We start from the raw sequence: 14643 nt of genomic DNA, 5'->3' as shown, positions 1-14643 counted from the left end.
ACCTCTTTCACCAACATTGACACACCTTTTTCCATCGACGTTTGACACCCCGTTCAGCAGCTCTATGGATGCCAACTGGCTCTTTTTCGTATCGGGCTGAATATTGAGGTGATAATTGTTTTTGCTCGGTAATTCTGGAAAATGGCTACTTTCTGCCATTCGTCCAGCACCAAAAACATGGCATTGTAGGCCAGGAATGATCGCGAGACTGGTGGTTTGTCACGTGCAACGATGCACCAATAGGCAAGGTGGATTTGGCTGAAGTCTGCTTGAGGCTCTGCCCAGACTTGCCACGTTGGCGGATGGTATACATTTTTTTGGAGTCAGTTGGCGGCGATAGCTGGTTCTCACAGTTTTGCGACAGTTTGTGTCAGTTGGTGACAGCTGGGCGACGGCTATTTACAGCTCGTCAGTTCCAGTCAGACGGTTGCTCCAGTCAGTTCCAGTCAGACGGTTGGTGAGCTGGCGACAGTTGAGTTTGTGACAGTTGGTGACAGCCTTGCAGCCTTACAGCTACTCTCAGTGCCTCAGCGCCTTACAGTTTCTCACAATGCCTCACCGCCTTACAGCTTCTCTCAGTGCCTTACAGCTTCTCACAGCGCATCAGCGCCTTACAGTTTCTCACAGCGCCTCAGCACCTTACAGCTTCTCTCGGAGCCATACAGCTTCTCTCAGCGCCTCAGTGCCTTACAGATTCTCTCAACACCTTGCAGCTTCTCACAGTTCCTAACAGCTGTCCGTTGATTGTGGCTCCTGATGGTGGGTGACGCTCGGACTGTTAATGCTGGTTCTGCTTGAGACCTGCTCTTGGCGTACCTGATTCTTGGCGTCCCTGGTTCCTGGGGGTGACGATGTGACGTCGATTGGTGTTCAAGCCTGTTTGTGAGTGGGTGCATGGCAAGGCAGGGTGCTGGCAATGGACCAAAGCACACTCACACATTTCCGGACTTTTTATTTGACGTACGACGACTTCTACTTAGTGAGCGAGACTGGATTTCTCTTCCCCCCTTGAATGATCTGCTGGGTACCATTGTCTTGTGTTTAATTGTTAAGTAAGGTATAGTGATAAGCATCTGCTCTTTGTCTGTTTGTAGATACTCATGGAGGATCTCCAAGTCTTACTCATGTTGTTGTTCTTCATCTTCTTCTTGTGGACTTTTTTGTTTCACAGCCTACAGTTTTCATCGAAACTTCCTGAAACTTGGCATACATATGTAAAAATATCCTGCGCAGACAGTAACCATCTCCTATTTTGGAAATTCTTCCAGGAAAAAAAGTTGACGTCATAATATCGCCGCTAATGGAAATGGCCTATAGCCCTATACCATTATCTCCGAAACTAGGCAAGCTGTTTGAATTTTGTTTGCGGGAATCAAGCCAGGCATTAGCACAGATAATTTATCACAAACCTGATACATCACAATGATGTCATATTCGTTTTTATGACATCATCATTAAGAGGACGAGGATCTTAGCTCATTTGAGCTTGTTCAATTAATGCCTGATTAATTCTTTATTTGCTTGCGATTATTTTGATTGATTTGAATTTACTTATTTTCACCACAAGGAAATAAAAAGTTCTTTTTATTTATTTTTTCCTTATTAATAAATTCCTTGTTGACGTTCCAACCTATCCATGCTTGTCCTTTCCTTCCATTGATCCAGCATTGTCCAAACCTAGATAGACTGGGAGGTAATTATCAAACTAATTGACCTGTAATAGCCAGCACACACCAGCGGTAAATGCTCGGCCACCCTAATTAAGATCTAATCAAGATAAGATTGGTGCTTTGCCAAGGGCACGCTCCCGTTCAGAAATCCATGTGACCTCTAGTTAAACGGCAAAATTAGATGGTGGACACTGGAACCCACGGTTAACTGATTGGCATTCGTGGTTCTAAAGCAACTTACCGTATCACGAAGTTAATTGTGAGCGGTGGCCCCAGGTCCGGCTCTTCTGAGGAGAAACGGGGATTAACCCCCTCATAATACACTCGGTACCTGTAGCCGTAACTATATACGTGTATGTATATGTGTATATATATATATATATATATATATATATATATATATATATATATATATATATATATATATATATAAAAATAATGGAGGTATTTAGATAAGAATAACATAAATAAATTATATTTCTAAAATACATTATAAATAGGCATTAAAATAATTTGTTGGTGGTTGCTAGGATATGCAATGCAGCATGTTAAAATCGGTTGTTAATGACAGTTTGAATTGTTGAATAACAGTTTGAGTCAATGGTTAGATGGAGGTGCTGTGTAATGGACGTGCCCATCAGGTAAAGTGTTTATTACTTAATATATCATCATATAAAGTGTGTATGATTAAAGTGATTCATATGTAGTAATATTTCAAATAAAAGTGATAATTGAATAAGTTTGAAGGAGGATATTGCATTGCTGCGTTGACTGACTGGACACAACTTTGAGGTTGTGGGTCCATTGATGTTGAGTGATCAACTGATGTGGACCTGTGACCGGGGTTGTGGATCCACCGTTTGGAGAGGTTCTGGGCTGAAAGGATCAAAACCTCGATGAAAAATGGTGCCCAGCTGATGATCCGGGCAGTTGGGAAATCAGTCAATTGCTTTACGTTAAGGTTATAACTTTAAATACCAGAGAGTTGGTGTCAAAGCCACCCAATGCTCGCCTGTTTATACATTTATCATTTTTAAAAGACTAGTCTAATAATATTTTGTATAAAGCATTGCAGTGAAGTCTGATCCAAATAATTTTAAAGCAATATATGTATTTGTATATTGTAATCAGTAAAAAATAGTGTGGTAGATAAAAACATGAGAAAGGAAATAACTTGCACCAAAAACTTTAACATTTTCATGCTCACGCTGACACTGACGCTCACACTGGGGGTATCGCTATAGCTCTGTTATTCGAACAGGCGAACTAAACATAACTTTTGTAAGTACTTACCAAATGCATATATCTGTGTTTGTATCTGTGTGTGTGTATGTGTGTGTGTGTGTGTGTGTGTGTGTGTGTGTGTGTGTGTGTGTGTGTGTGTGTGTGTGTGTGTGTGTGTGTGTGTGTGTGTGTGTGTGTGTGTGCGCGCGTGTGCACGCACATGTATTGTTATTTCTGGCTTCCTTCTTGGGACTACAGTGCAGTAGTTGGTCTTTATTTTGATGACAAAATGTATACAACACTTACATCCCTGGAGTCAACAGCAGCATACATGATTTCCATCCAGCCTTTGAAAGTTGCCTACATGAAAAAAGGAGAATCATAATCTAAATCACAGTTCTTAAATGACTGCATTTACAATAATAATAATAATAAAAATTGTGGGTAATGCATAAATGGAAGCTGAAGATGTAAGTGCAGTGTGGATCTGAAGTTGCAATTTAGCATGTTTTCCAGCTTCAGGTTTGCATATTTTAGTCTTACATGAGAGAAACGTTCTTTACTTAAACATAAAAGGATCGAGAATGTACAATTTCATCTTTTTACAATAGAAACTCCTGCTACTGTGACTTACACAATGGAAGAAATGACTTTAGTGCTTCACCCCATGGTACAGCTTTGCAGTTACACAAATACATTGACATTAACAAAACAAAACATCCATGGATGGTCTTTGCAGTTTTTGGAGTTCATAAACTTGAAGCTGGTTCAATATGAATGTGACAAGTACGCTTGTTCAGCTTGATACTGTGGAAACCAAGGCCTTCAAGATTTTTGGAATATAATCGCAGACAGGTCAGTGGTCTCTTTATCTTTTCGTGCCTCCTTTCTGATCTTGCACACTCTGCTCTTTTCGTGCTCTACCCCCCGAGGTTTCTGCAGGGAGCACGTGGTCCATCATCAAGCTCTTCTGGTGAGACTCCCAAAATCCAGGATCACTGCTCACCAGCACTCATTTGTTCCCCTTCCTTCCAGCATGTGGAACCAACTTCCACATTCTCTCCAATCTCATTCTTCCCTCCAGGTCTTCAAGACAGTTTTATCACCACCATCACCATGTTCACCACCATCTCAGATCATCCCCCATGCAAAACTATGATATTTTATACTCCCGTGGATAAAAGTGATCGGGACAAAAACGATGTGGAGCATGATATTTCAAAGAAATGTGGATGGATTATAATAAAACCTGGTGGATGAATTGGATAGGTGACAAGAACAAGCCGATTATATTTTGGTTAAGGTCCAGATGCAGATCTGGCCTATCAGTGGGATACAAAATGGAAAGTGTTCAGCCTTGTGAAGGTATGCGCTTCACATATTGCCGTTCTAGTTCTTTCACCTGTGTTTCCTGTCACATTTTCCTGTTCTACTCTGAAGAACCCCAGTCATAGACCTAAACATTGCTGTGATTTCTCTGATCTTTTTAAAAATAACTTTTGTTTTTCCCACTCTCTTGTCACTTTCTATTTCGATGCATGCCTCTGAAATATTTCTTCGTTTTCTTCTGGCACTCCAAATTTCCAAACTGGATCAATTTCCGAGCTGTATATCAGAGCCAGCTGGGATTTTTGGAATTAAATTTTACATCAAGTAAAAAAGACAGAAAATGTCATAGCCCCCATTGTTTGAGTAATTTTGCTGTCGAGTTAAAGGGCCAGCCCATATTTATGTACAACTAAACTGGCCGTCAGTCTACCAGGCAGCGATTTTTGATCAGATCGCAAAATAAAGTGAGGGGCATGTGTATGCCATCATGTACTCTGCTTGTGCCAAGTCTGAACAAAATCAGTTCATGCATATCTGAGAAATGATTGGGGACACATTTAAGTAACAAAATGACCACCAGTTGGCCATCTTGGATCTGATCTCGAAATAAAATGACGTGCTTATGTAAGCCGTCATTCGTGTGTGCCAAGTTTGAACAACATCAGTAAATGCATGTTCGAGAAATGGATGAGGACGTGGTTGACACCGAGGTTTTTGTTTTTTTACAACTAAAATGGCCGCCGGTTGGCTATCTTGGATCTGATCTCGAAATAGATCACATGCATATGTAAGCTATCATTAGTTATCTGTGTGCCAAGTTTGAATAACATCGGTAAATGCTTATCCGAGATATGGTTGAGGATGTTTTTAACATTAGGTTTTTTTTTTCAACTAAAATTGCCACCAGTCGGCCATATTGGATCTGATGTCGAAAAAAAACGAGGTGCATATGTATACCATCATCTGTTTTCTTTGTGCCAAGCACAAATAAAATCGGTCCATACGTGTCTGAGATAAGGCTGTGGACGCACACACGCATGCACGCACGCACGGACACGAAAATCGAGACCAAATCCATAAGCCCCTGTTTCGGACCAAGTCCAACAGGGGCTAATAATGTGAATTGAAAGTACATGGGGTTGATAATTGCTGTTTTTTAACTTTAACCTAATTTTTTTTTCCATCATGATGCAATTATAGACATTTTAACATTTTTCACCAAAATTTGACTCATGTTTGGCCAATCCGAATGAAATTGCCCTCTCTAGATAGCCAAGAGCAAGGTGCATTCAAGGTTAATTTACATCATACCTCTCTGGGTCAAAGGTCAAGGTCTTTCACTCTCACAATTTACCTTTTGATTGTTGGTCTTCATTGGTTAATATATTTGTCATTTAATTAACCCCCTATTTGTATTGGTTCTGTGAATAGCAACAAAGACCAGATTTGTCACGTTTCTTCATCACGTCTTTACATTACGGTTGTTGCTTGACGCTGTTAAACATTTGTCTTGCCGAAAAATGCCAAAACGAAAGACATTCTTCAACTCAGAGTGGTTGAAAAGACACAATTTCATTGTGAAAAGCAGAAGGGGCAAATATCACACATTCTGTTCCTTGTGCCGCTGTGGTATCGATATCAGCAGCCAAGGAAAGGGAGCTCCACCTTAGCACATTTTTATCTGAAAGCACAAACTGAACACTGAAAGTGCAGGTTTGTCATATTTGGCCTCTTTTTTCAAATCCTTTGTGTCGTCTCAGGACGATAAAGTTCCTGCCACTGAACTTTGCAAAGTGCACCATTCTGTAGAAGTTTGTAATGTACTGTAAAAGTTGATAAACAAATCTACAATGACTCCACCATTGCAAAAGATTTGACATGTGGAAAATAAAGGCGAAAGCACTGAGGGAGAACATTCCAGTGTCATATTCCATTCAAACGCATTTGGATTAGCTCAAAGCAAATGATATTTATTTTTCTTTGACAATCGATGCTTCAAATAAGGGTGCAACAAAGTGTTTCCCATTTGTATTGAGCTATTTTAATTTTGACAAGGGGGTCCAACATGTGCTGCTGGATTTTTACAGTAATAATCAGGAAACCTCAGAAGCAATCGCAACACAACTATTATTAAAATCTGAATTTTTGGGGGTCTTGGTCTGGCTAAACTTTCTGAATATACAGCTGACAACACGAGTGTTAATTATGGAAAGCACAAGTGTTTATTAAAAACTGAAAAACGCACAAAATGACTGTTTTATTTCTTGATTTGTTTTTTTTTTTGACATAAAGATGACGTTTTGGTTGTCTTTATAACTGTGGTTATTATGAATAGCACTGAAATTAGTGTTAAAAAACACATCACTATGCACTAAATGCAAAAATGCAACTGTCCTCTATTCTTGAGGTCCATTGATGGCCACCCTAGCCTAGCATCAAGGCCATGCATGCAATTACTGGTGATACTGTGTGTGCCAACTGCCTGCATGGCTATCCACCAAGTGCTCCTGCTCCCATGGCTTCACGTAACCAGGCCTGATCAGGAGGTCAAAATAGACTAGAACACCCTGCCCAAGGGTGGGCCACACATTTACAAATGCGAAGGCTGCTTCCTTTAAAAAGTATTGTTGCATTTACTATATGAAACCCTTATATTAGCAGTTGGTTTCAAAGCCTGAGAAAAAGAAGACTGCGGCGGATTTGGATTCAGAGCTTCCTTCTCCGAGACGAGCTGCCTACCAAAGTGAATGAGCCCCATCTGCACGTAGCAACTGTTTTTAAGGCAACAGTGATTCAAGTTCACCTCAACACTCGATCGTGAAAACAACAACACCATGCGAAGGCTATTGGCTTGACTGTCAGAAACTGTTTAAGATGCTGAGTCATTGGAGTATTTTATCAACATTGTGAGCTTATCCTCAATGTCACTCCATGGCATAACAATTCGTGGGGATCACTTCATCAATAATCCTCTTAAAGTACAAAACTTACCTGCTTAATGTATAATATGCAAGATGATGCTTCGTACACTGGCACTTTGGAAATACTGTATTTCAACTTTATAATCTACAATGCAATCCAATTACTTACCCCATAGAGAGCACCTGAAGGCATCAGGAACTCTGCCCCCAGATGGAAATGCCAAACAGGTCAAAGAAAAGTTTAAAATAACTTAATGATCAACAGTGAAATCTAATTTTGAAGGATTATATAAATATACTTTGAGAATTTCCTGAAACTTACCACTTGTAGAAGTGCCAGGTATCCCATCCCCACATTGTCAAAGTTAACTTTGACATTTTTCCAGCGTGTTTCTCCAGTGTCGTTCAGACTTTGACACTGCGTGACGTTGTCCACCACATCGATAGGAAAGCGTTCATCAATCGTTGTGTTCACACAGTAATAATACTTTCCGGAGAACAGGTTGACTCCCATGATGCTGAAGATAAGCCAAAAAATAAGGCACACGAACAAGACATTCACGATGGAGGGAATTGCACCCATAAGTGCATTAATCACCACCTGGAAAAGGCAGGAAAGTTGAAAAAAAAATTTCGAATGGAAATAATTTAATTCTCTCAGAAAACAAGTACCTGTGCTAATGACATCAAAAACATTTCAATCCCATTGATTGTGAGTTGGTAACCAACACTGAACAAAGGAATGGGGCTTCCCATGTTCACAAAACATTTCCATAATATGACAATGTCGCTGGAACATAATCACGAGCAACAAGCAAAACATGATGGCTGGTGTTGGCTTCGCGGTTAGGGTGGCGGGCTTGGGATCTTCGGGTCCTGAGTTCGAGCCCCGTTGACTGCTGAATTAACACTAGGTGGGTTTGATTCAGCCTGTCATCCTTCTGAGGTTGGTGAAATGAGTACCGGTGTACTGGTGGAGGGGCACAGCATCAGCAGCACAGCCATGCTTCCAAGAAATGATAGAAACCTGACAGCCAAGCTATTATATGCAAGAACAGAGCAGCAAAACATGATAACGTAATGCCAATCGTGATGAGTACAAATTGTAATGGCTTCCCCCATCGTGGACATGTTCAAATTGTGTAAGACTAGTTCATACACAGGGAATGTCAACTCTACCAACTCCCGTCAACATGTTTTTATCTTCAACTCGATTACCGTTAATGTACTTTTTGGGTGTAATAATCATCTGCTTTTGTGTGCAGGACATGTCTGTGGGTAGCAAAATATTCTGGGCGTGCAGCTGTGCCACTGATGCAGTGCCCCCGACAAGTTGGAGCAGGAATTAGGCCAGGCTGCCCATGATAATGTGGCTCGCCTACTCTTCATGAAGAACACCGTCGAATCTTTAACGCCCACCAACTAATGCTGGCAGACAGGACGCCCATTTTAACGTCCACTCACGAGACGACACACATTGCTGAATCACCCTGCCTGTGAAACACCAGGATGACGGTTCATAGCTGGATCAGGATTCATACCAAGGCGAGACAGCTCAGATACGAGTGTGCATACGGTACCTCTGGAGTCTAGGCTAACCTGTCAGCCCGGTATAATAATTCAGACCCTTTAGTTTTCACATGGCTTCTGTGACAGTCTCCCAATTCTGCCAAATAACCTAAGGAAGCCATCCATATTCAGCAAATAAATGGGGTTTAGGTCAAAGCTGCAGGGACGTGCGTCCATGCCTCGGTAATACTGTTTGGCAGTACATCGACAGTTCACAATCAATTGAAAGCTATGGAGTTTTATTTGCGATTTATTTTGAAAATTCTTTACCTTCTTTTTTGTCTTGGACACCCTTAAAACAGTAATGAAAATCGGGTGTCACACAGCATCTAATAGACCTCGGTTGTTGTGTGTGTTTTTTACCCATCGATCCAAATGATGCTTTTTTGCAGTCAGTGGTTTTACCCCTCGCAGTTGGATAACCGATTGTCCTTGATATAATGTAACCTCTCAAAAAAAAAAATGGATGGGTATAGTTCACAAAACAAATAAGCCTGGTGTTGGCTTCACGGTGAAGGATGCTGGAAATTCAGATCTTAGGGTCTTTGAGTTTGAGCCCCTGTTCTAACCGTTGAAATAACACCAGGTGTGTTGACTCGACCTGTCATCCTTCCGAGGTCAACAAAATGAGTACCAGCCTACTGGTAACAGGGGCACTGCATTCCTGGCACAGCCATGCTTCCAGAAGAGGATGCAGGCACAGGCAGCATACGAAACAACACCAACAACCGGTCAAATAAACTCCAGGGTCGCAAAAAATAAATCCTTTCGGTCTACACTATGCACAAAAATATTCACGAGCGTTTATTTCCTGGCTAGTTAGCTGTTCACATATTCAAGATATGCAACTCCTGGTGTTAAAGGTTCGAATAATTGACATGATGGCCCAGTGAGTTGTGGAGGCATTTGCAACTAGTTGACAATGAGATGGTCGAGGAAAGATTTGATGGTGAAGTGAGTAGTCGAAGTTCATTGCAACCAATTTACAAAGACGTTAATTGTGAACCAGAAGAGGAAGCAGTACCGGAAAGCATTGTCTGGATCAGTGTAGCACAATGGTGCTGATAAACAGTGATTTCTTTAGATTCTTTGTGCAAAGTATACCTCTTGAGGTTAATGGCATCAGCTTCACTGCAGGGAGTCAACAATATGATGAATGGCCTGATAGAAGGTCACAAACAATTGCCTTGCACAAACAGTGTGCCCCAACAAAGGATGGTCCAAATAGTTGAGCCCATCCCTAATGACATTGAGGCTCTAAAGAACACAGCCTTTGAGAGTATCCTCGTTTCGAAGGGAGTCGCCTCCCCCCCCACCCCCACCATGCCCTGAGGAAGCCGCAGTGCAATTCTTCATCAGCATCTGCTCTTTTTAATGTGCTTCTCTGTCCTCCGATGATATCTTTGTCTCTCGGTCCATGCACTTTACAGACAGTCCAACCTGCTAGCCGTGGCTGGGTGGGACAGGCGAGCACTTTAGCATAAGCCAATAACAGGTGGGGTTTAGCACCCACCTTTTGGTCCGAAAAGCCCTTGGGTTTTAGGAGCTCTGATGCATTCTCACTGGTTTTAGGTTCTATTTTACAACACTGTTGCAGTCAGTAACTGCTCCGAAATGTGAGCATTTACAGTAATGAATTGAAATCATGTTGTCAGACTTTGCACTGGGAAGTGCGACCTGAAACTGGGAAATGTGCGGTGTGACCTGAAGATGCAAACAGTCTTCCGGAAGGTGGTCTCGATCTGCCTGCCTCTGGTTCTCATGCCGTCCTCACCTTCCCATACGCATTGACACATTACAGTTTGTGAGTTGTCATTGTGTGGTTCCTTGATGTCATCGTTGCTTATGGATTGTTGTTTTGCTTCTCACCATTTAACTGAAATCAATGTGAATAGCACGGCAGCAGCTGGAACAGAGTCCCAAGACAAGATAACTTGGTAAAGAAAAATGCTTCTGACAAAATTATATTGTTATTGTGGATACGAGATGATATCTCATATAGTAATGTAATGTAAGTTAGAAGTAGACAATGCAATGTTATCAATGAGCAAAGGCATCAGCATGAATCAGATCAGCGTTGGTATTCAGACAAGCAACTTGAATGACTTCAAACGTGGCTGGTGCTTGCACTGCAGATGACTGGCTATAGCTACCATGATGGGCATTGTATTTGCAAACAGCTGATTTGTTTCACTTCAGAAGCTCTGTTGCAGGTGTTTGGACGAAGCAGGCATCATTGATGTTTGTCTTGAGCGTCAGCAGAGGTGCAACAATGCTCCTCTCGAGTTGACTTCAGCATGCAGAGTCAATATTAAAGACCAGATAAATGCAGCACTGACTGTTGGCATTGCTTGCAGGGAGAGAGACAGTGGTGCATGAATCAAAATCAGCTAAGAGAAGTACATTGGTGAGGCAGAACCGATTCCTCTTAACTTCAGGCAGCTTTTCCCCGAAGGTGTCAACGCTCAGGTTCTGAGCGAGATCGGCCAAGTCTGCCATCTGAAGTCAACAGCATCAGTCTTTAAGACATAAAACTTCAGCGGAGGCAAGTGATTCGTTCGGTGGATGACAGTATTAGCAAAATCACTCGATATAGTACGCTGCTCAGGATTGAGGATTCTCAGATTAGCCAACAATGATGATTCGAATGGGAACTTCCTGATAATGGTCTTCACAAATTTAGCATGGAATAGACAAACATAGCTGATTAATTTGGTCACGTCAGGCACCATGTCATCCCTCCATCATGGTGTTGAGCAGCCTGTGTGCATCTTCACTATTCTTAAGTTCGTTGTCATTCACCTGGTTTCTGATGTCATCACATTTGGTCTTCACGATGTCAGCTCAATCAATCTTCTCCACCAGAAGGAAGTACTGCAACATATGCTTGGTGAGTTTTTTTTTTAATTTATGAATGGAGGTTGACTGTAGTGCACTCTCCAAACCCAAACTTGTTCAGCTTTGCTTGTTTGTTGGATGTTGACGAATTTGCGACATGGTTGTCACTTTTAAAGTGCTTCTGCACATCGTTCACACTACGGTGTTGTACAGAATAGGAAACGTGGCAAAGAGTGCACTTGGATTTTTCCTCACAGTCCACTCCAGACAAAAAGACTTCAAGAAAATGTCATCAGTACCAGATGGCGCATCAGTACCAATCTTCTCAAATCCTGCTTTTCCGTTCTTTGTCCCCCTCTATCTGACCTATCAAGTCTTTCCTTCTCCTTTGGCCACCTCCCCTCTGCATGGAAGTCAGCAACCATCACTCCTGTCCACAAGCAGGGTGCAAAAACAGGCCCAACCAACTATAGGACAGTGAGCTTCCTTGGAAGTACAAGAAAAATAATGGAATCCATTGCTTCTGATGTCAAATATTTCTTGTTTTGAAACAGTCTGATCTCTGACCATCAGTTTGGATTCTGTCAGTCACTCAACTCTGGACATGCTTCTGCTCCTCTCTCAGCAATGCTTGGAGGCCCTCATTGTCAAACAAGAGCTTAGGACTATTTCGCTGGAGATATCTCTGGCATTCGACAGTCTGGCATCCTACTTTCCTTGCCAAGTGCTTTGCCTGTGGCATATAAGGTTGTCCACTGTAAGAGATTCAGTCTGACATTGCAGAAAAGACCTTCTGAACTTATTGGCTTCACCATCAGCCATTGCCTTTCCTGGACCAACCACAGAGCAAAGCTGGCCTCCAAAACCAGTCGCAGACTGGGCATCCTCCATCGATCCAAGAAATATTTCCTTGGAATATCAGAGCTACTCACAAAGTTGACAAGACTTTTGTCCATAGCTCAATGGAGTACTGCTTTCCACTATGGGCTGGTGCCCCACAATCACATCTGTCTCTGCTGCATTCTGTGGAATTTAAAGCTCTCAAAATTATTTGAATCTCTAATGATGATGCTGAAGCGCAAGGTCTGTTGCTGTCACATTTCAGGAAGTTTTGTGGTCTCTGTTTTCTACTGCTTATTCTCCAACATTACTCCCTCTGCTCTCTCATTCCTTCAACAGTCCCCAGCAACTCCAGGATGCAAGTGTTCTTCCAGTAACCCCTTCATGGTTAAACTTCCAAACTCCCGGTTAAACGTGCATCTCCATTCTTTTATTCCTTGCTTCTCCCATCAATGGAACCAACTTCCAGAAGCTGTTCTGTCTCCCTCTTCCCTGAAGGACTTCAAGCAAGCAGATTTCACCACCATCTCGTCATCCCAAATTCTGACCCATGATATTTAGTATCCCTATTAATATTGTTGCGAATCTGGAAGCCATGAACAAACAACAGCCAGAGTCCTTATAGATCAGTTTTATCGGTAAGTACGTGTTTCTAGTTAGGGTCCCGTCCATAGTCTAATGGGAATTAAATGTTCGTGCGCTGCGGAGTTATTTTGATAGTCAGGGTTTTCTTTTACATTTTAAAATCACTTACAACTACAACAACACCTTTGCTCCATCCTGACGCCATAACGCTCGCGGTGAGCAGAGTTCAAGAAGGACTTGGTGTCTCTCTCGCCCAATCAGAGAGATGCGAACGAGTTTGCCGTCGGTCGGCCAATGAGAGCCAACGCAGGACAATGTTACTCCTCTTCCTGTTTGAGGGACGGTCTGCCGTGACGCCCGCCACGCCCCCCCCCCAGTCCAATCAGCGGACTTGGCGCCCCTTTTGGCCAATCACGGGGGCGACGAGCGCATTTGCGCACCAAAACCATCCAGTGAGGGAGAGCGGGTTGGAGGAGGCGGCTCCTCCCCTCTGAAGAAGGAGTGAATAATTGTTCGGCGCGATCCGACTGGTGGAGTTGTTGGTTTTGGTCTGCTGGATCGCCCCGGATCGCCTGGCCTTGCCTACTGGTGCTCGCTGCCTCATCCGCGCTCGCGCTGGTTGGCGTCCACCCTTCATCCTCTGTCCCAGGTACTTGGAGTGGCATCGTGGTTGCGGGTTCGAGTTCCGCCGGTCCCAGACGTCGAAGACCACACCAGGTGGACAGGTCCAAGATAGCTCTGATTTCCAGCCCATCTTCCCTCGAGCTGGGAACCTTCAATATATATCCTACGGGGTCCATTTCTTTGGGTGTAGGTCTGTGTGCGGGCCTGTCTTGTTAAGTAGTATTGTTAAGTGCTTTTGCTTGTACATTATTTACATTTCATATTCGGTTGTAATCTGCTCTTTGTCTTCCTTCCTGGTTTTTGCCAATTATTATTGTAAATAAATACCCCTCTTGTTAAATGTATCAGCTCGTTTCTGTGCTTCTTTCATTGGCTTAGCACGGTGCGTGTTGGGAAACTGGGAAGCGGCAAATTGTGCATTTGGTCCGGCGCGGCTCTGGTAACTCCGCTCGGTTACGCCGGATCTGAGCCATTACCCACGACTCGGATCGGACAGAGTCAGCCGAGGGTGTGGTTTCCCCGGTAGTTGGACGGCGTGAGTACTTAGGTAAATTGGAGTTCGACAAGTGGACCCGACCTCACGCCGTCAAAATATTGGCGACCACGGTCCTGTAAGGGACCCTTGCCTTTCGGAGTTCTCCGAGAAGCACGATCTAGATTCCGGGAGCCAACTCTACTGCTCCACCTAGCGGTCGTGCTCACTGCCAAAACCCGGCTCCACAACAATATAACTTAATAACTTTATGATCTCCACAAACTCAACCATTTTACTTACTACTTTCTACATTTCCTCCCCTCCTCCCTCTACTTTTTTGATGTTTGTTCAATTCCCTTCATGATTGTCCTACTGTCAGTTATACCTTGCTATTCCATCAATCTTGTTCATGTAAAGAAAGAGAGAAAAAAAAAGGTCACTTAAAAATAATGTTTATTATCTATGACAGGTAAAATGTGGCTCAGGAGTGATTTTTATATGTTCATTTTTTTTCTTGAATATTTTCAGAGTTGAATATTGACTTGAATATTTTTTCTTGAATACTTTC

The 14643-nt window shown here is 42.6% G+C and overlaps 1 protein-coding gene across 2 annotated transcripts in view; it reads right to left on the bottom strand.

Moving 5' to 3' along the window:
• LOC147031754 (sodium channel protein type 4 subunit alpha-like) overlaps window positions 1-14643 on the bottom strand; it is a 159917-nt gene that overhangs the window by 10951 nt on the left and 134323 nt on the right. For both annotated transcript variants that reach the window (XM_085866918.1, XM_085866928.1), the window contains exons 21-22: window positions 7467-7745; window positions 3201-3254 (exon numbers count right to left, since the gene is read on the bottom strand). In XM_085866918.1, coding sequence (XP_085723044.1) covers window positions 3201-3254; window positions 7467-7745 — 333 coding nt within the window. The remainder of the gene's footprint in view (window positions 1-3200; window positions 3255-7466; window positions 7746-14643) is intronic.

This window comes from Eptatretus burgeri, chromosome 2, assembly GCF_056783735.1.
Source record: "Eptatretus burgeri isolate ZD-2024b chromosome 2, Ebu_testis_v1, whole genome shotgun sequence".
Lineage (NCBI taxonomy): Eukaryota > Metazoa > Chordata > Myxini > Myxiniformes > Myxinidae > Eptatretus > Eptatretus burgeri.
The sequence above is the reverse complement of the archived record's forward strand: the minus strand, read 5'-3'. Positions and strand labels throughout refer to the sequence as shown.